General features: G+C 43.6%; 1 protein-coding gene across 3 annotated transcripts in view; it reads right to left on the minus strand.

Annotated features, from left to right (window-relative positions):
* Nucleotides 1–22,860, minus strand: part of LOC134408431 (copine-5) — a 157,752-nt gene that overhangs the window by 36,756 nt on the left and 98,136 nt on the right. For 2 of the 3 annotated variants that reach the window (XM_063140715.1, XM_063140706.1), the window contains 2 exons: nucleotides 5,423–5,464; nucleotides 4,526–4,601 (listed from right to left, as the gene is read on the minus strand). In XM_063140715.1, the coding sequence (XP_062996785.1) occupies nucleotides 4,526–4,601; nucleotides 5,423–5,464 (118 nt within the window). Of the gene's footprint in view, nucleotides 1–4,525; nucleotides 4,602–5,422; nucleotides 5,465–7,390; nucleotides 7,474–22,860 lie in introns of those variants that run through there. The other variant, XM_063140723.1, reaches the window with a different exon arrangement.

Consider the following 22,860-nt stretch of genomic DNA (forward strand, 5'->3'; position numbering starts at 1 on the left):
AGTTGACCTAAGGCTGCAGATATTCAAGAGGTTCCTGCAGGTACTTCCCCCTAGTAGAGAAATATGGCTTGAAGACTGGTAATAATAGCATAGCTTGAATAAAGGTGCAATCCTCAGCCTGTTTAGATAAAAAAAAAAAGTCCTACAATTCCTGGCTGGCGAATGCATGCATAAGATTGCATCCTTAAACTGAGCTTGTTTGAGATTGGGCCATAGCTAGATGGGGCGATATCCTGGGGATCATCCCAGGATCGTCCCTGTGCATTCACATGATGCACAGGGCATCCTGTGAGTAGGGAGGGATGATCCCTCCCTTTCCCCGGGATCTCGCCCTACACTGCTAGCCTGCTTTTTCCGTGGTCTTGGGCTGATACTGAGACCGCAGAACATGTGGGTGGGCGTTGCGGTTTGTCCCGGGTCCTTGCAAGTAACTGTGAGGAGCTGGGAACCAGGCATGGGGCGCAGAGCTCCTCAGGAGCTCTATTCCCATTGGGAGTGGGGTGGGGGGAACAGGGAAATTTATTTATTTTTTTAAAAAAACCACCTTAGTTTTGCACACGAGCGCTTGTGCACTTCGTCTCCCTTTAAGAAAAATGGCGGGTGCAACGTCCTTTTCCTTCCTGGACGTCGCACGCTGCGTTTGACGAGGGTGACGATCTCACGTTCATAAAATCGTGAGATCGTTACCCTCTGACCCCCTCGTCTAGCTATGGCCTCAGTTACCTAAAGCAAACAAGCACCCCAGTTCATTCCCATCAGGCACATAATCTGGCTCAATACTATTCCCCACCCCAACAATCCCTCACTTCTGTTTTTATTAATATCTTAAACTGGCTCCAGGTTGTACCAGCTATTATTGGCATTGCCATCTCCCTGGCCCACCAAAATCACACCTCTGCACTTCAGCAGGGCCACCAAGAACTTGTGACACAGAAGCCATGATAGCTGATGCTCATGGTGGCTAGTGGTTTAAGCAAACCGAAAATTACATTGCTGCGGATGTCTCAGCACCTTTCTATGGAGATTAGAATCTTGCAATACAATCAGAAAAACAAAACAGATCTTCATAACCAGATGGTGACTGTTGTAAGGGTAAACTTTCCAATGGTGACCTGGAATATAAATAGATGATGCCAGCAGGTCGTAGCACAGGTCTGACAGTGTCAGTGTAAAGTTCAGGAGCTGTTCTCTAAACGAGCGATTGATTGCATGCTCATGATTGGCCACTCACTGACGTTTTCTGGTTGATTTCATGATACTGTCAACAACCTGAATTTCTCCTGTTTTATCCTCTAGAAATCCCAGGATAAAAATAACTCCTTTTAAAGTGATAATAGCCGGGAAACAGCAGGATCCTCTGCCACTAGATGGTGCTGTCTCAACGGAACTCAATTTAACTGAACTATGGGGAAGTATTTAATTCAAAGTCTTTGCCTCCCTTCTCCTCCCATGCAATTCAATGCATAACAAATGTGCCAAAGGACCAGGAAGCACAAAAGACCCAGATGAACAATGTGATTTCCCTGGATGTAGAGACACTCAACATCCCAACTAAGCAGACTCATATAAAACCAGCAGACTCATATAAAACCTTGACTCCCTCCATCTATTGCCTGGACTCAAAGATGGGCAGAGACATCCTATGCTGGTTTCATAGAGAGCTCCAACATCGAAGCCTTTGAGGACTCCAAAGCCCTGCTAGCATGATCCTGGCAGGACAGAAGATCGGGGGAACGGCATTTCCACTCCTCCCCACTGGGCTTCCCCCCACTTCTTTTTAATTTTCTCCCTTAGAAGCCGATGGGTAGGAACTTATCTTAACCAGCTTCAGGGTTTGCATAGATGAGAAACCACTTTGTGTTGGGGATGAGGATGAGGTGGGGAGGTGACCAGGTGAGCTGCGGGCCTGGCGGATCCAGAGCCTGTCCTGGCATGCCCCGTGGTTTGTCCCCTGCATGCCTCTTCCTCCCTCTCTTCGATGATGGAACTCTGGCGGCAGAGAAGTAAGGGCTGCAGAAGTTTCCACAGGGCCTGTGAGAAGCAGATCTCCCTCTCCAGGGGTGGACCTCTGTCTCTGCCCTCAGAGGGGGAGATCCCCCCAAAATCCTATAGCCCCTAGATTACCCTCCAGTGACCATAAGGCTGCAGCCTAAGGAAGGAAAATCAAACTTTCAAAGGCAAAGCCTTCTGCAAATAGGCATTGAAAGGGATAAGAACTCAAAAAGAAAAGGAAAAGAAAGAGAACAAAACACTTTCACTATAGTATAGATTGCAATGCAGGCTGGCTTTCTCTACAAAGCTTGGGCTGTAAGCTACTTACTCTGCTGAGGATTGGTTGTCAAAAATTAAAAAAATACAACTCATTTCTATTGTTTGCAAGTAAAAGGAAACCTTGCTAGTAGCTTTGTAAAGTATTGTATCGATTTTTAAAAATAACAAATAATAATATATATGGACACATCAACTTTATCTAAAGGAATGTTAGAAGTAACCTGGCCGAAAAAGGGGAATGTTAACACAAAGACTTGCTATCAATCTGTACCCAAACTCATGTTTCCAAGCTCTGTTAAATAATGTGCATTCCTCAGTGGAACAAAGACTTAGCAAAATCTGTAACAGCAGAGGAATAAAGGAAAGCAAGAGGCTGCATACAAATGTTCAGTTAAAAATAATCTTAGCCAAACAAAAAAAGGCTTTAAAAAGATTACTTAATAAAGCATGCAGTATAACTCAACATCTTAGGGAAAGGGTTGGCGGGCAGTTCCTAACTATCTTATTCTTTGCATGAGGGCCCCCAAATGTAAGCATTTTGGAAAGAAAGATATAGCCATAGAGGCATTTTTAACCCCTCCCCTATTTATTTGGTATTAAGTTGAAGTATTTACTATATGCTTGTGTCAAAGAAATGAAAGCTTATGTGCTAGTCTTCAGGCACAACTCCCATCTGAGAGGTTGCAATGGGCAGCGTAACAACACATTAAAGAAGTTTCCACTTTTTGTAGTTTCCTTGGTCTTCACATGTACGTATACCCACTTACCTGGGTGTAAGCTCCATTGAATTCTGTGGGGCTTACTTTTGAGTAAACATGTAGAATGCCCCCTATCTTACAGGAATGCAAGTTTGTTCTACAGTTTTTGTGTATACAACACATGGAATACAAAGTCAGCACTGTACAGAAATGGCAACATCTCTGCCTCCCTACCACAATTCCAGCCCCACTGGCTCATTTTATTTAGTTCAGTGTGACAGAACCAAAAGAGTAATTCCCCAAGTTGTTAGCCTCTTCAGTGAGAAGAGATTCCACAGATTCCCTTAAGGGGATGATCTCACCATCCCTAGGAGAAGCTATAATAGTTTTCTCCACTTAGGTCCAAACATTTCCCTTTTGAAATTCAGTCTGCCTCAGCAAAGCAGTTTCACCTATCCATTTTCTGAAGAGTTTAAAGCTTATGTAGAATAAGATTAAATTCAAATGTGCAAAATTGGAAATATTTCTGTCTCTGTGGCAGAGAGCAACATACAGAAAGTAATAAGCTCCATTTTGCACAGTCAGCTCTTCCCAAAATCCTTCCCTCCCACTGGGAGTTGGGAGATCTGGGTTCTAGCCCCCACTCGGCCATGGAAACCCACTGGGTGACTTTGGGCCAGTCACAAACTCTGAGCCCAACCCACCTCACAGGGTTGTTGTGAGGATAAAGTGGAGAGGAGGAGGATTATGTATGCCACCTTGGGTTCCTTGCAGGAAAAAAGGCGGGATATAAATGCAATGATAAATGGTTGTTATTAGACAAACAACCATGTTTAAATTAGTCAGGCTGCCCAATCAGCTGCTAGCCGCCAATTGTGTATTGACTGGCACTAGCGTAAGATCTAGTTATTTGGTATGGCTGGGTTCACATAACACGCTAACCCACACTCAGCCACTGAGTGTGGGTTGTTTTGAACCATGGATTATTTATTGAACTGTGGGCTAATGTGTTGTTCGAATCCAGGACATTTTCTGCAGAGTAGCTTGTTACCCATGTTGTGTGGTTTATTTTTCTCAAAGAAGTCACCCTGTAGAAAATGTCCTGAGTTCACACAACATGATAACCAAGGGTTCAACAAACAACTCACAGTTCAAAACAATCCACACTCAACCACTGAGTGTGGGTTAGTGTGTTGAATGAATCTTCTTCATCCTTCAAATGTTGTTGATAGTACAGTAGCTACTAGCAATATGAGATGTGACCATCTAAGTTGCCTTGGCTACATGGGCCACCTTGAGATATGCCAGACTCCACCAGCTGTGAGATATATAAGTCCTAGAGTCAAGGAATTGTTTGTATCTAAGGCTTTGGTTTGTGCGTTGGGCCCTAAGTGCCTGTAAGCCTGAGTAAGAGAACTTCCCAGTGGACTGTGCCCTCAAATGATTCCAGAGCCTGGAAAGCCCCTTAGTTAATTCTCAAAGGTTCTCCCCACCATCTAGCCATATCAATCAGTCTTCTGGCTTGGTACTGAGGGACACTTCCAGAAGTCACTCACCTCATAGACATTAAACTGGCTTTGTCCTCGTGCCAGTTCTCGATAGCTCGTTGTGAACTCCCCAATGAAATCATGGCTGTTAGTGGAAAAGAAGTTCTGTGAGAAATGTTGCAGAGCAGAGGCACTCCCATTCTCACTCCCCCCACCCCCACCTTATTGATGGGCTCTTTTCTAACTGAAGAAGAATTAGCGTGGTCCCAGCAAATAAAAGACAATATCACTCCCTCCCCCCTGCCTCCCCTCCCTTCTGGTGTATCTTTTGCATGACCTGGAAGGGAATGTAAAGAGCTACCTCACCTGCCATTATAATGCCAACAGCTCTATTACAGGAGTGACAAGCCTTTTTTAGTTCAAAGGCCTGACTACCATCTGAGAATTCTCTTGGGGGCTACATGACAGCAGTGGGCTTGGCTAGGACCCCAAATTAGTGGGGCCACCCCTCTCTTGCAGTCCTCTCTCTCTTTCACTCTCTCACACACCACACACCTGATCTTCATCCCCATCATGGTGCACTGGGCAGGAAGGTTTAAAATTCCTCATCCAGCATGCCATGATGGGGATGAAGAGTGTACTGAGATGGGGAGTGTGGTCTGGGAGAGTGCTGCAGGATGGATTGGAAAGCCTCATTGGGCCGCATTAGGCTCACGGGCCAGAGGTTCCCCATCCCTGCTTTGTTAGACGTGTTGATTAAAGAGGCTAAAGGGTCATCTTTTTTATAGGTTTGATCCTGTTGTTATTGTTGGTTTTTGTTGGGGGAGTTAAAGGACCTTGAAGCATGCCACAGGCCTGCATACTTTTGCTACATCTCTTTTGATCTGGTTTTCTTTTAGCCCAACTTTTCCTTGCCGGTAAGTTTTGAAATAACTTTTTAAATGAAAGAGTCGAAATGCCACTTACCTGCCATCTCGGTCCCAGTCATATACTTCCACTTTTATAGTTCTGGAAAATATGACATTAATGGTCATTCTTAAAAGAAATTGCCATCCCCATTGTTACCACTTCAGATTCTTTCTCTCTGTGGAAACCATTGGCAAGAAAAATGTCAAGCTGCGCATTTGAGATAAAATCCACTCTTCACAGAAAACCTGGCCAAATGAGCCCAGGTGGGATTTTGGTGACATTTAAACTGCACTGGCTTCTCTACATGGAAGGGAATTTCCTGCGTGGGTCTGCAATGGCACTGCCAGCTATTTTTGGGTTAGGCATCTGTATCTTAGTATACTTAAATGTGTTTATATCTGTGGTTCTCAGAGTGTGAGGCAAAGAAACTTGACAGGGATTTATTTTTGAAGGGGGGCGGGGGGAGAGAATGGCTTTGCTCTGACTCCTCCCAGAATGTATCATGACTGTGAAAGGACCCTGAAAGCCATATTCCAAATCAGTACCGTAATGTGCAAGGCTAAGCTTTTCTTCTTCTCTTGGACCTCTCCACCAGGCAACTGGTGGAGTATGCCCACTGGCCAGTTTAGACTCCGCCCCTGGGACCTGGGGGAGGTTATCCAGAGATTTAAGGTGTGCTCTGATCAGTATATGGAAGACATCCACCCCTCTCTCCCTCCTTCCACTTTCTCTTGATTCCGAGAAAGTTGTTAACAACCTGAGCCAGTTATTGGAGGAGGTAATGGGATGACGAAGGTTTAATCCAGACAAAACAGAGGTACTTGGGGTGGGTGAGGGTGGATTTTAGCCTATTCTTGATGGAGTAGCACTCCCCTTGAAATACAGAATTTGCCATTGGAGCCCTCCTGGACTTGGCCTTGCTGCTGGATGCTCAGATAATGGCCATGGGCAGGGGACCTTTTGCCTGGCTTAGGCTGGTACATCAATTGTGCCTGTTTCTGGGGATGGTGGACCAAGCCACAGTGATATATTCCTTGGTTGCATCAAGACTGGATTGCGGTAATGTGCTCTACCTGGGGCTGCTTTTGAAGAAGTTTCAATTGGTCCAGAGTACAACAACTATGGTGATCATGGAAACTCAGCTGAGTGAGCATATTATGCTCATTTTAGAACAGCCTGCCAATACATAATGCACTGGTTACCAATATGATTCCAGGCACAATTCAAAATGCTGGTTATTGCCTATTAAGCCCTAAATGGCTTAGGTCCACGATACCTGAAAGACCACTTTTTCCTATATCATCTTGGCCACACCCTAAATTCTGACAGAGAGGCCTTTCTCTGTGTCCCAATATGGGTGGATGCAAGGTTAGTTAGGATGTGTGACAGGGCCTTTTCTGTGGCTGCACTAAATTATAGAATTCTCACATGCGAGGTTCATTTTGGCCCCCTCTTCTTTTACCTTCTACCACTAGGAGAACACAATATTATTCAGGCAGACTTTTTATTAACTTTGATAGTTTATTCTGACTCTAATGTTTTAATTATCTTCTATGGCATTCTCTTTTTAGTGCTCAAATTGATTTAACTATTTCATTATTAATTATTGTTCTTGTACTGTTGATAGCAGCATTGAGCACTACTCTTGTGAGTGAAAAAGCAGACTATAAATTAATCAAATAAACAAATATATAAATGAAACTTTTTGTTTTTCTCCCTAATAGTAATAAATATGAATATGACCCCCCTCCCTCATATGTCTTAACTGAACCTGGAAAGGCTTGAACAGTTTAAACTTTGATTAACAGTTGGATCAATATGACAAAATCCGAAATCCTCTTGTTTATGTAACTTGACCCTAGTAGCAGCTTAATGAATGTCTGGCTTTCAATGCTTCCAGGTGTACCTATAGCTCCTGGTGAAGGCAATGAACATGCTGGCCACAATCAATTTCCCCCTATCCCCCTTCCTTGTCAGATACCTAGCCACTGGGCTATTGTCAAGAAATACTTCTGGCTAGCTCACCTCTGAAACTTCTGTTAGAAGAGTGACAGTGATTAAATTGCTCATGGCTCCATGTACGCTGACAGGTGACACTTGAATTCTCAGAGGCCCTAGAGAAGTCAGATCAGCCTTTGAGCTCCAGTTGGAGCTCATTTGCAGAGACAGTGCCATATCCCCAGTGACCTTTGCGATGGCTATCTAAATATTTTCAGTGCCTCTTCAAATCGGTGCAGTCTCCCAGCCAAACTATTGTACTGGCCAGCAAATTATAAAATATACAGCAAAGCTGAGTAGAGAGTAATCCCAATCATTCATCAAGATTATAGTCAGAAATAGATTCGTATTTCTGAAAGGATAATAAGAGTAGGCAGCACATAACATAATAAGGGGAGGCAGCACATAACAGAGAAAAGCACCCATTAAGATGGAAGAATGTAAACCCATAGCAAAGTTTTCAATGAACTTAATAGAAGCAGCAGCTGATAGCTACTCCATCATTCTGTGAGTAAGGAGAAGAGCTCGCACAAAAGCAATCAAGAAACTAGTGGTCTGTTACATTCATATCAAGAAGCCAAGCAGCAATTGTAAGCCAAACTGGCAAAGGATAGCACTATGTGCTATCTCCAGTATTCAAGGCAGTAACCCTGTGTGCACCAGTTGCTGGGTAACATGAGTGGGAGGGTGCTGTTGCCCCATGTCCTGCTTGTTCATCCCTGGCTGGTTGGCCACTGTGTGAACTAGTTGGACCCTTGGTCTGATCCAACATGGCTCTTTTTATGTTCTTATAGTATCGATCAACATGGCCAGTGAATGGCTCAGTTCAGAATGGATGCTGGCTTGGAAAGACCATGCCCTTTGGCAGCACTAAACCATTAAGAACATAAGAAGAGCTATGCTTGATCACACCAAGGTTTGAAATGGAAGCTTCTAAAGCAGGCAGATTACTGCACACCAAGCCCCAGAACAATTTGATAGGGACCATAAATACATAAGAACATAAGAAGAACCATGCTGGATCAGACCAAAGATCTATCTAGTCCAGCATTCTGTTCACACAGTGGTCAATCAATTGCCGACCAGGGACCTACAAGCAGGACCCAAGTGCAACATCATCCCCCCTGCCCGTGTTCCCCAGCAAGTGGTGTACATAGGCATGCTGCTTCTGTTACTGAAGGTAACATACACCTCTCAGGTCTAGTAGCCATTGATAGCCTTCTTCTCCTCCAGGAATTTTCTAACCCCATTTTAAAGCCATCCAAGTTGGTGGCCATCACTATGTTCTGTGGTAGTGAATTCCACAGTTCAACTACGCACTGTGTGAAAAAAATCCTTTCTTTTATCTGTTCTGAATCTCCCACAAACAGCTTCATGGGATGACCCTGGGTTCTAGTATTTTGACAGAGGGAGAAAAATGTCTCCCTGTGCACTTTCTCCACACCATGCATAATTTTGTACACCTCTATCATGTCTCCCCTTTCTCCCCTTTTTTCCAAGTTAAAGAATTCTATTACTAGGCTGTGGGCCGTCAGCCGGTGCCCAACCATGCCTATCCTTGACGCCAGCTCTGGGAAGCACCCTCATTCCTTTTATCTGTTAGGTGGAATTGGAGGGAGTTCTAGTTTGGGCAGGTAATCAATGTTTATATCATCTGGAGTAGCAGACAACCCATGCACTGAAAAGCAGGCAGGCTGTTTTCATTCCCCTCTCATTAGGTTCCCCCCTCCCTCAAGTTCTTTTGTTCTTCTGCCAAACTTGGGAGTCTTCCAATTCTGTTGATGCCCCCTCTTGGGTGGATGGTGCTGTTTTATCTGCATAAGGACCCACGCTTGGGTGATGATAGCAAACAGGATTCAAGATGGCAGATATGGGAGAACTTCAAATACTGTTCTTGGTATCTTTAGCTTCCCCCATCTATACAAAGTAAATTCTTGCTTTATGTAGAAAGGGTCTGCAGCAGTTCTCTGTCCCTTTCAACCATCGGATGAGGAAAGGTTAATATTTTAAAGCACATTTTCAATCAGGAAACAGAATGAGGAGAAGATTGCGTTTGTTGTCTCGATCTGTGACTAGCTTGGTCCCAGTGTCATATGTTTCCATGGCAACTAAAGCTAAAAATATACTGCCTAAAAATGGGGGGAAAGGCCCACGCAGCAGTCAAAACAGACTAATTAAAGATCCAGTGCAGGAATTGCAAGGATAATAGGAGAAAAAAAAGGCATTTTAATAATTTCTTTGGACTTGTTCAGAAGCTGATGAACAAGTTAAGGAGGTGGGGTAGTGCATTTCGGAGGCAGAACGCTGAAATTTCCACCAACCAGAGTGGAACGGAGGCTCTGCTCTACTGGAAAATTGGATTTTTCAGACCACATTTCCATGTGAATGTGCTCAGGTGCAGAATGACTGTTGGAGCTTTGTACCTGTCTGATATCGGTTTAAGCTTAAGGTGCAGAATACACATGAAATCTCCACAGAGATATCTGGGATCTTGGACCTGATAATAATCCAGATTAGAAGCCTTTTGTACTTCATAACTGAGGAATAATTAGATTGCAAAATGTAACTATGAATAATCACACACACACTTTGCAGACAGTATTGCAGTAGTCTTTCCAAAATGTTATGAAGGAGGATGTCCTTAGCTTAAATGTCACCATTATCATGAACTCACTTGATGATGATGATGATGATGATGATGATGATACTGACCTAGTGTACAGAGCTTTTGTAATTATAACAAAACAATATATACGAAGCATGTTTAAATGCCTTACAGGGTTTTAAGTATTACAATGAGATAACATATACGGAGTGCCCTGAACATTGTAAAGCAGCCTTCCCCAACCTGGTGGTCTTCAGGTGTATTGGACTGCAACTCCCATCATCCTCAACACATCTGGAGGGCACCAGATGGAGGAAGGATGTTCTAAAGTGTTAGATAACTGCAAAGTTTGATTACAGAGGAAGAATGATTCTCTGAAGAATTCCCTGAGACTTCACTTCATAACAAAGTACTCAGAGACTGTATATAGACTGTGCTGAGAAACACTGAATGTGAATCTCATTCGTCTGAATGTCTCCACTAGGGAGATCAGGGCACTTCCACCAAATTCTAAATTGTCCCGAATGCCTGTTTCTGTTGAACTATTTTCAGCAGGATTTGCTGTTATTCTTCACATTCTGCCACTTAAGTGATATATGTGCTGATGTGCTCATCATCTTCTTATCTGAGGTTGAGATTAGGTATTCAGTACATATGACACAGTGCATGTGGCATACATGCTTTTATGACTTTCTACGCTGAAGTGGCATCCACATAGGAAAAGAGTTATGTGGGACCTTACTTAGCTCCCCAAGTGGATTGAATGAGTAAGTTCCCATTACAGTTCTTCACCTCATCAGGAGCCAACAGTACATATCATATGATCCAACTGACCTGTGTGCAAGGCCTCTTTACAGCCCCAATGCGAGCTCTCCCACCACCAAACTTAGCTCTTCAGAGAGCCCACCCAGCTAAAATGCCTGGCTCTGACGGGGTCCTTCCTCAGAGCCAGAGATTGTGGGAAGGGTGTCCCAGGAGATTGACTGTACCGGAGCCAACAGGAGCTGTACAAGCAATCTCCAGGGACACCCATCCCATAATGCCTGGCTTTGAAGGAGGAGACCTCTCAGAGCCAAGTGTTTGGTGTTGGCTGGCTCTCTGAAGAACTGTGACTGCTGCTTCCTCAGCCAGTGCAGCCCTCTAGAGGATGGCTGTTCTCTCGCTGCAAGAAAAGCCACAGGGGGAGAGTGGATGGCAGGGACAAGGGGACTGGTGCAATCCTCCCGCTCTAGTGCCTGAGGCAGTGGCTTCACCTTACTTCATGGGAGGGGCCAGCCCTGCCTCTTCAACAGCCTGGCCCCATGGCCCCATGAGAGCAATTTTGGGTGGAAATTTTTGTGAGTGACAAAGAGGTTCAGGAGCCAGTGGTGCCAATGGAGGAGGCACTGGGTCTGAGAATCACTGCAGAACTGAGATCCCAAAGTGCCAGAGATCCTCGAGCCTGGATCCAAATCTGCAGCACCCCCATGTCCCAGCATCAGGCCTGCAAACCCACCTTCAAGTGCTCTTCAGTCCAGGGAGTCAGTGTGCCAATGCAGGTATCACTGAGCTCTCGGGAGTGCTAGTCTGAAGGCCAGAAGCCCGCTTTGCAAGGAAGGGGCGGAGTCTGAGGGGGCTTTGGCTGTCCAGGCATACAGTACTTCAGTCTGGTCTCAGACCTTGCTGGAACAAGTAATTTGCTAGGAGCTCTCCCTGGTGCTGCAACATCCAGCCTGCCTTGAACCCTGTAGGCTACTCCTTGGAAATGAAACAGGGCAGCAACCTGGCAATTGAAAGAATATATAAATTGGCAATGTGCACCTCTCCAGTAAGAACCAGAAGCAGTGAAGTTGCACACTCCTGCCCCTAGAGCCTCACCTGGCAGCAATGGTGCCTGATGCCCCTCCAGGCACCTACAGTTTTTCTCTCTTAATGGTTTTCTCAGTGCCCCCCACCCCCACCCCCACCCCCACCCCCGGCAGTCTCTGCCGGCCTCCTTTTAATTGCACTAGCCCCGAAGCTCTGCTGCAGCCCACAGCTATCCAATCCCTTTCCCAAATTCTGTGAAAAGGTAATGCCAAATGTGCAGCTTAATTTGCATAATTTATTCTGGTCACTGTGCTCTCTCTGTGTTTGAGTTTCTTTTCTTTCTTTTCTTTTTTGCTGCAGGGAACGCAGCTTACTGGATTTTTTTTTTTTTGACCATTTATTTCCTTGCCAACAGCTGTAAACGGTTTCTACATTCCACAAATAATAGACCAACTCTAAATATAGTTGATTCAGAATAAAACTTCAAATGCACCTGTGCTTTTAGGTAACAGAAAGATAGGAACACCATCCCAGATCTCATGTAGGCCAGTAAATACCCAATAAATAAACACACACACACATACACACTGAAATCAAAAGATGGCAAATGTGTTGTGAATACCAAGTATAAAAAGTTAAAAACTGTATGTGGAGCCAAACCTAAAGATATTATTGATACAATTATCCTGATCATGAGGTAGGTGGAATGACCTAAGGCTGCAAAATTGGAGTGCAGCAAATTTTGAATGAATCCAAACCTCTCTAGTTCTTGCAGCAATGACTGAGGTGCAGGAGATGAGACATCTAAGATGGGTGTGTGAACTGTGCCCAGATTTCCTAGAGTAGTCGAACTTGGGTGGTATCTTATTCAAGATGGCACCATCTTAGAGCCACTAGGAAGCTTGCCTAGAACGAGCATGTCCCATGCTAATTTGGTGACACGTTTCCACTGCCCAAGACGTGCAGCTGTACACAATGCTGGCTTCAGGTTTTGAGGAGCCCTGGGCTGAGATGCTTGAATGGGCTCCTCTCCCTTGAGTGGCCCCACTTCCTCCTCCCCACAGTTACCCCTGCCCATTTGCTTGCCTCTTCTTTCCCAATTTGTACAGCTACCAGAAGGAGAGGACTAGGTGAGCAGAGTTTTCAACTCCTTCTATTTGCTCCTGCCAGTGCTCACTCACTCAGAAAGAGCAGGTGAAGAGGCCGCCACAGCAAGGCGCATCATCATCAGGGTACCGAGGAACTTCGGAGGCAGGCAGTGCCCGTCACCTCTGCTGAGGCATGGCCTAGGGAGGTGCCCAATGATTTCAACTTCTGATGCTGAACAAAGGTGTATATCTATTTTGGCTCACCCAAATCCTGACATCTCATGGCTTACTCAGGTTTGGCCACATGGCTAGAGGCACAAGGCACATGAGCTGGCTGAAAAAGAGTCCAAACAAAACTTGTATTGTTGCTGAACTGTCCATGTGATGGGGGATTCTTAAGGAGAGAAGGCTGGACTGCCTGTCCTGGATGGAGTTTAGCCTTTCCTTTTGACCCAGACTTGCAGCTTTGGGTTTCTCCAGGATGGTCCACCCAGGAGAAACCCAAAGCTGCAAGTCTGGGTCAAAAAGAAGGGCACTTAGAATTCTAGCATTGACGTAAAATTCAACTGGCAGTCAGTCCATTCTGCTTCTTTATGTGGTAGCCTGAGGCATCTGTCAATGCCATCACAACCCACCACCACCACCCCAAAAAAGAAAGCAAAATTTGAACAACCTTTATATTAGACTTTCAAAAGGAAAAAAAGACCAAAGAAATACCAACATCTACTGAAAAAGATAAAGAAATAATATTATTATTGAAACCAAGCCTCTTACCTAAGCTTAACTTCTACTTTGACAAGGGCTAAATAATACATAAGATTTTCATTTTTAAGCAAGAAAATAACCATCTGTGCTCTTTGAGAAAAGGATTCTTGGCTGGAAGGGAGAAGAAACACCTGTTCCTTTTGAAGCATAGAAAATGTAATGCAGGAGATAATGAAGCAAATCCTTAGTTTTACTGGTAGCAAATGGCCAGAATAATTTTGACCCTCTTCCTTCTAGAATCTCCAAACTGAAGTTCTACTAATGCAAGGACAGAAATCTCTCTCTCTCTCTCTCTCTCTCTCTATCTCTCAATAGTCTAGGTGATGTTCTGATTTAAGAAAACAGCAAGCAGGGAAGGCACATTTTTGCCCCCGAACAGAAGAGAAAATATCCTCAAGTGCCTGAAAACCCCCATTTATTATGCCCAACACATTTCAGGAAAGACTCTCCTTCCTTAGGGGCCACTTATCTTTCTCCAAATGCTTCTTCTGTCTTAAAATACCCTGGTTTTTCTTCAGATCATATAAACCTTCCACTGTTTTGATTTAGACACCAGATCTAAATGCAGTCCCATGGAGGGGGCATCTTAGGCATTCCACATAATTGCCAGATCTAATTGTTTGCTAACATCTTCTACTATGGAGCCTTCATAGGAACAGCTTTTTATTTATTTATTAGCTATGTTCTGACCCCATGAATGCAGCCACTGACATAAATTAGCAAGCCATGACCAATTCTGAATTGCTCCAGGAGACATAAACATGGAGATCTAGAGGGATTCGTATTACAGAAATGGTGACAATAATTAAAGCTGATGGTAGGCCTTTGTGGCAATAAAAAGGGCTCTCATGTATATTCTGAGCTGAGTAAGATGGATATCAGGCTGCGTCAAGCATCAGCTTAATAAAATAGTCTGCAAAATTTATGTGACTGTTATTCCAGTCCTAGCGTTTTGGGAAATCCCCTTTGCTCCTAGAAATGTAATGACAGGGTTTCATGCAAGCGAGGGGCACAGTCTTTTTGACTTCTTGAATTTACCAATCATTAAAACACTTGCTGAAATAATAAAATATCTTGACTTGAAGAATGGAGTTAACATTTCCCCCCTTCTTATGTCCCCATTGGATGCATATAAGAATATTTGGAGTGGCAGTCCCTTTTAGTTAGTTAAATTGTCTGCATACATCCAAATCACAAGCAACTTTCTCATTAATTCAATATAGGAAGACAAGAGAACAAAAGCTACCCCAATTTTTATCTAATGATGGTTTAATGCTATGTGCACAAGTAGGAAGAAGTCACTATAACCTTCAGGACTACGCAATTCTCCCAATGGAGTTGAAAGGAGGACTTTGCCAGATAGGATCAGCCGAAGATATTTTGCTGCCTGAGGCAAAGAACAAGATGCCAACCACCAAATCACATATAGAAGCAGACAGCACTGAATGACAGTTGAATTTTACTTCAACACTAATGACAGGAGAGCATCCACTGATTGTGGTTTTCTGAACAGTTACTGAATAAGCCAAGTTCAAGCCATGGGTTATGAAGCTGGCTTGTTTAATTTATCCAGAGTTTATTTTAAAGCATCATCCTTGGTTCATGCTTAACTACATGTCGCCTTTTGTGGAAAGTTACATTACCCTCTGTCAACAGGGCTGGCCCTATCTTGAGGTGAAACTACACTCAGCCGAAGTCCTCCTCTTAGCCATGTGGGAGTGGTGGAAAGAAGGGGGAAATCATACAAGCCTGAAGCTCACCGCAGCTCCTTCCTGCACTCTGGTTTAGCATTACTTGCAAACACAGCCACTGAGAAGTACTGGCCAATTTTTTTGCTGGATATAATTTTTTAAAAAATGATTCAGGTTTGCTCTAGAGAAGTTGGGAAAATGGGCAGAGTTGAATGATATTGCAGAAGAAAAGGCAGTTTGTTTGTTTTTAGCAAGGGCTGTTCATCAACAGGTAACTAGCTAAGGGCCTGTCAGTACAACAGACTTCCACCCTATTATCACAAATTCCCCATGCCACATTTACATTTTTCTTCTCTGCTTCTGTCCTCCCAGTTTGCCCATCCCCCCACCCAAATTTACCTACTTTGCTTCATGAGTGAAATGAATTTGGCTTTCCTAGATCCAAACCCAACATTCTAGCTCAACTAGGCTACATTTGATCGAAAAGCAAATTTGTGGGATTGACTACATGCAGGCATCCATGGGAACCATCCCAAGAACTATAATACTGCCCTTCTAAGTGGCTCTTAGAAAGTCCATTATATTGGTAGCCTCCAACACAGGGACAGGCAACCATCAATGCTTCCATTTATATTTGATTCTGTTTCAATCAGCTCACAGGCACACATTCAACTTCCAGTTATATGGCAAAATGCTGAGTAACTCAAATAAATGTAAGGTGAAGTACATTCATTGCTATAAAAAAAACCCCAACCAACCAGAGGGCATTTCCTAAGAAAAATAGCTTTAGAGCGCTAACCTATGAGGACAGCTGGCAACCTTGGAGGCTGCCAAGTATCCAGTCCAGGACAGCTGGAACATGGAGGCTGCCCTGCATTCCCCCCACCCCTAAAATTGTGATTTCACTTGCTGAGCAGTGCCACTTTGGTGGAGGAGGCAAAAAGAAAGGTCAAATTGCCCTAGCCCCAAGTCTCCTCCCCTCCCCAAGGAATGCCCCCCTTTTGCCTGTCTCCCTGCTCCATTTCCGAGAGTGGAGAGTTAGCGAGAATTATGCTGGCTATGAGGGTGAGGGTGTTCTCTTGGTTCTGAGGATGGAGCTCTGTTTCAACCTCAGAGCCCAGAAACTGAACAATCCTATGTCCCCTCAGATGCTGTCTGCAGGGACATAGGATCACTCCCTTAACAGCTCAATCCTATGAATATCTACTCAGAAATAAGTCTCACTGAGTTCAATGGAACTAACTGCCAGTTTAGCGTGCATGTCTACACTAGGGTGACCATATGAAAAGGTGGACAGGGCTCCTGTATCTTTAACAGTTGTATAGAAAAGGGAATTTCTGCAGGTGTCATTTGTATATATGGAGAACCTGGTGAATTTCCCTCTTCATTACAACAGTTAAAGGTGCAGGAGCTATACTAGAGTGACCAGATTTAAAAGAGGGCAGGGCACCTGCAACTTTAACTGTTGTGATGAAGAGGAAATTTCACCAGGTTCTCCAATATATATATATATATATATATATATATATATATATATATATCACCTACAGAAATTCCCTTTTCAATACAACTGTTAAAGATACAGGAGCCCTGTCCTCCTTTTCATATGGTCAACCTAGTCTACACACTTCTAAGAAGACATGTCTAGGATTGCACCTGCACAACTCTCATTGCCTTCAGTGGGAAAGAGTTAAGAAAACTCTCCTGTTAAAATTTATAGGACTTCAAAGTGCTTATTCTCGATTGTAATCAGAATTTGTTAGCAGTTATTACCACACTCAGTATCATGTTACTCACAAAACCAGCAATAATAATGCTGTATTCCTAAATATGTGACTGGCACACAGCTTTCCAATCCTATCTATCTATCTATCTATCTATCTATCTATCTATCTATCTATCTTCAGAAATTAAGAAGAAAGTACAGAATGAAATAATTCAAATCACTCACATATAGCAATAATCTAATGAGGATGCTTAAGAATTTATGAATGAAAAAAAATAGGACCAAAATGCACTCCAAAAACTATTTGCATAAACAATACTATGTCATTATATATGTGGGTTGCACCCAAAAACCTGAGTGCCCGCTAGGTTTTACTCCAGTACTCACTTCATACAAGGATAAGATCTATCACACTGTTATTTCCCGGAGGAAATGTCTGCCCCTCATTGTGCTGTAGTAATTAGTTATGATTACTAGTTTGGGCAAAATCAAAGACATAGGCAAGAGTATTTTGACCTTATATGACTAAGAGATTCTTCAGATGGGGGGAGGGGTGCCACGACACAGGTTCTGAACAACAGACCCGGCCGCGGCTACTCCCTGCTCAAGCCAAGCACCACCACTTGATACGCCTGAGGCGAGGGACAAACACCGCCTTCCTCCAAACTATGTGGAGAAAGGGGTTAAATGGAGAAGCATTTCAATAATAAAATGTGCTGTGAATTATATGAGCTGAGGGGAATTATTGACAGAGTGGGTGTTAAATGAATAAACTTCAGATGTTAAATGCCAAACAGACACGTGGGATTTTTGTGGTAGTTAAAACAAAATAATTGCAATTTATTTTAAAAAGTTTCATCCAATCCTTCCACCCATTCACATACACGCTTTCCTTTCTCTCACACAATCACTCTTGAGCTTTCTTTATTGTCAGTATTGTTTAATATACATCAACTATCTGCACACCACACTCCAAAGACACCACTCTCTACTCTGAACCTCAAATTCTCCAGACCCAAGTACTCTAAACCCCAAGAGCTAACACACAGAGAGCCCTAAGAGTACCCAAAAGTCTCTCAATCCCCTCAGTCCTTCCCTTATATATCACTCCTCCCCCTCCCCAGACATTCTAACTCCACCCACTCAGGCCAACATTCTAAAAACCACAGAGATTTGAGAACTGACTTGCGGGGTGTAACGCCACAGGGGGAAATCGCATTTCCCTCCCGTCGTTTTACCTCATGCTACTGTCCCACAATAGGAATGAGCAGCTTCCTCTTCCTTCACATGCTGAAGAAAGAGGAAGTAAATGAAGACCACCATTGAGCTGCTCTCCCTGCACACAGCAGGAAATGGTGGCACATTTTGCTGTAGGAGGAAAAATTGGGGAAATGACCAGAAGGAGCAGGACACATACAGCATTATGAAAAGGACCCGCAAAAATTATGAGTGCCCAGTAGCAAGCATACTATAAAACGCTCATCTGCTGATCCTCTAAGGATACTTCCTAATGAAGCTTTTATTGTGCAGCTGCCTTCCCATATCCACAGAATTGTTATGGATGGGTGGGTGTCCAGATGGCATTGACTTCCATTTGCAACCTTCCTGTGTTTTCCTACAGCTTCTTCCATCTTTTTCTTACCGTAAAAATAAATCCGTTAAGGAAGAAGAGATGGAATAGCTGCAAAGTGTATTTTTTAAAAAAAATATTTAAGGTATTTTTATTCCACTCCTCTGCCAAAAAGACTCCTGGAGTGGTTTATATGCAACAGGGAAAACAAGATGCTCCATGCTTGTAAGAGTGCTCTAGATTAAGGGAAATCACATTGTTTACCCGGGGCTGTTTTGCTTCCTGGTTCTTTGGCATGATTGATATGGGCTGCATTACACGGGAGGAGAGGGGCAACAAAGGAGAGGATCAGCAAACATGTTTCGGGGGAGTATTTTCCTCCCTCCCCGGCATGCGTGCAAAAGAGCGGGGCAGGGGAGTCATGTGCTATAAGTCTGCAACCTTCAGCACACTTACCTGGGAGTAAGCCCCATTGAACACACTAGGTCTTACTTCTAAGTAGACATGGGGAACTACTAGCATAAACTAAGACAATTATACCGCTATTGGGCGGTATAAAAATGTAAAAAATAAATAAAGAAAGAAGAAAAAAATTAAAAAGAATTGCAAGCACAATTCTAATCTAGCATAATGAAGGCTCTCCCTTACTTGAGAGTAAGCCAGATCTGCCTCCCTTTGTTACAGGGAGGCATTTTACCCTCTTCTCCCTCTGATAGCCGGGAAAGTTCTCCTTCAAGCAAGTTTATAGTGGCTTTACACACTGCTAATTTTGCACCATTAGGGGTTTATTCCAGTTTATCTGTGATTTAAAAAAAAAAAAACGAATAAGGGGAAACCACGGGAAATGTCATGTTTGTTTACAGTGTCTTGCAAGCCACCTGGAAACTTTCATGGGTGGCCGGACACAAAAATGCTATAAATAGCTTGTTTAGAGACGCCCTAAAAGGAAAAAAGTATGGGAAGGGACGAGGAAAAAAAGAAGCCGTCTTTCAGTCGGGCTGGTAGAATGGCTCTGCTTTCCCCCCTCATCTCCCCCTGTACAGCCTGCCGAAACGGCTTGGGTGGTGACAAGTTCAGAACGGAGGAGCCTTCATTGGGAGTTATGAAGGGGCTCTGATCAATGATGTTGATAAGGGAGCATTAGGTCCATACCCAGAATGGTTAGATTCTCAGTGCAATGCTAAATTTTGCCACAGATTAAAGATGCTGAGGCTTGTCTAAACTGAAAATACATCTGAGGATGGAACTGTACACACACAAACAGCCTCAATTTTTAGGTTAGGTTAGTTACATTGTTCTAGCAATGGGAAGGAAAGAAGTATCAATTTCATTTCCACCTCCCTGAGGGCTTGCCTTTGGCCACATTCTGCAGTGGATGAGAATCATCCAATGGCACAACTAGGTCATCTGAGACCTAGGAAAATATATCCAGTGGGTCAATGCTCATATAGATTTCTCTATTGCTTGGTTTTAATTGATAGGTGAATGTTGTTTGATCTGCTTGCTTTGAAATCTCTGAAGTCAAAGCAAAGAAAAATAAAGGTGTACAAAATTATCCACGGTATGGAGAATGTGGATAGGGAGACATTTTTCTCCCTCTCCCATAGTACTAGAACCCGGAGTCATCCCATGAAGCTGATTGGTGGGAGATTCAGGACAGATAAAAGGAAGGACTTCTTCATACAGTGCATAGTTAATCTATGGAATTCACTACCACAAGATGTGGTGATGGCCACCAGTTCGGATGGCTTTAAAAGGGGGTTGGATGAGAAGGTTATCAATGGCTAATAGTCTTGACGGTTATGTGCTGCCTCCATGATCTGAGGCAATAAGCCTGTATACACTAGTTGTTGGAGAACATGGGTGGGAGGGTGCTGTTGCAGCATGTCCCGCTTGTGGGTTTCTGCTCGACAGCTGGTTAGCCACTATATGAACAGAGTGCTGGATTAGATGGATCCAGCATGGCTCTTATGTTAGGGTGACCATATGAAAAGGAGGACAGGATGCCTGTATCTTTAACAGTTGTATTGAAAAGGAAATTTCAGCAGGTGTCATTTGTATATATGAGGAACCTGGTGAAAGTCCCTCTTCATCACAACAGTTAAAGCTGCAGGTGCCCTGCCCTCTTTTAAATCTGGTCACTCTAGTATAGCTCCTGCACTTTTGTTGTGATGAAGAGGGAATTTCACCAGGTTCTCCATATATACAAATGACACCTGCTGAAATTCCCTTTTCTATGCAACTGCTAAAGATACAGGAGCCCTGTCCTCCTTTTCATATGGTCACCCTATCTTATATCCCAGGGACTTGGGTTAAAGAAAAGGAGAAGATAAAGCATTTTGGGAACTATGCTGTCAGCCCCTGTTTCTGGAGAATGTGAGCAGAACAAGCATGAGGCCGTGCCTTTTATAGATTTAAAAGAGTGATGTTTCCAAGTTACACAAATTCTTCATCAGCGAACATAATAAATATGGGATCAGGTCCCCAGGACAGTGTCTTCAACTGCAATCCTATTCCCATTTACCATGAAGAAGCACCACTGAACTCAATCAGGCTTACTTCCGAGTGGACTGTTAGTTTCTGCTTTCCTCCAGAAGCTAATATCATCTTCGCCCATAGAAGGGTAAGGAAGACAAATTTCCCCTCTTTTGATTTATAAGGAGTTCTGCACAGTATGTAGCTGCATTTTATCATCAGGAACCACTGGTGTGAAAATAGCTTTGTACATGTGCAGCAGGGCTGAGCTTCTATCCAACAGTAAATATTGTCGGGATCACACTGATCCAAGCTACAATTAAAGCATAGCTCACATGCACGCAAAATGTAAACACTCCCGATACAGAGAGTGGGTTCTATTGTGTTTGATGACAACATCCAGCTGAGTGAAGAGTATATAGCAGTGGGTAATGGGCCCAATCATTCTTCCTGTAATTGGCATTCCTATGTACAAGGTGCTCTTATTACTCTGATTAACATGACTGTCAATCTCCCACCAGCAAGACCATCTTTCCTGAATTGCTTCTGACCTTTTCTGCAGATTTAGGCATTGGCATGTTAGTGGCTTTTGGTGAATATAACAGATAATCCATCTCCAGGGCTTCTACAGTCAGACCTTTCCCAGGCCTTTCAGTTCATTTCCATCCATCAATCACCCCTTAAGTACATTTCTGTTCCATCTGTGAGGAGGAAGCAGCCTTCCCAAGGGAGTCTTCGCTCCCATCACCACCTCCACTTTTGCCTCCTAAGAGCCATCCAATTTAGAACAGATCTGAGCCCCAAGTCGTCAGGTTTTCTTAAGTTCCCAGCCAAGGTAAGGGGGGGGGGGGGGAACGTCGCTGTCTTTTTGGATGTGTCCTGAACTGCAGCACACAGCATGAAGTTCAGTGGGCTATGAAAAGTTGCCATGCTTATTGTTTAAAATAAGGCCCTTCTCTTCCACCCTTTGCCCTCCTGAATCAGAAGTAAATCACAGATCTCCTTGGTCTTTCGGGAATGATCTATAGGCATCACGATCATCAGAGATTAGAAGGATGTCTTATCCATTATAATAAAGATCAGCCCCCTCTCTACACAGATGAACAACTTTGTAGCTAAAGGCCTACGATTACTTGTTTAATGTTTGTTACTATTGTCTGAGGGAATAAATACATAAATTATTTATTTATTTATTTATTTATTTATTTATTTATTTATTTATTGCATTTCTATACTGCCCAATAGCTGAAACTCTCTGGGTGTTTTTTTTAAATATTTTAAAAATATTTTTAAATATTTAAAAATAATTGCTTGGTGTGACAGAGCTTTCTTACCTACCCTGTTAAGCTTTGAGGGAGTCTCTTTGTGCTGCCTTCCCATTTCTACAGCCAAGCCAACAGTGCTGGCTCCAGGTTTCTGAGGGCCCCTGAGTAAGACACCGTCCCTCAGTGAGGCCACCTTCTCATCACCATTGTCGCCAGCTGCTATTACTCTTCATCCTTTTTCTCATCATTGCTACCACTTGCTTGCTTGACAGGCAGAGAGCCTGGGAGCAAGCAGTCAGTGGCTTCTCCTTCTCACCACCACCTTTATCTGGGCCAGAGTGAGACACAGGTGAACAAGCAGGTTGCAATGGTGAAGAAGAGGGGGAAATTGAAGGGCTCCTGTCAGTGGGCCCTCAGCAGGTGCCCAACCATGGCTACCCTTAACACTGGCCCACCAAGCCAACCATCCTCTGTTGAGGACTCTGCCTCATTCCTTTTCCTTTGGACCACTGAGTCCAGGACCA

The sequence above is a fragment of the Elgaria multicarinata genome, chromosome 1 (genome assembly GCF_023053635.1).
Source record: "Elgaria multicarinata webbii isolate HBS135686 ecotype San Diego chromosome 1, rElgMul1.1.pri, whole genome shotgun sequence".
Taxonomy (NCBI): Eukaryota; Metazoa; Chordata; class Lepidosauria; order Squamata; family Anguidae; genus Elgaria; species Elgaria multicarinata.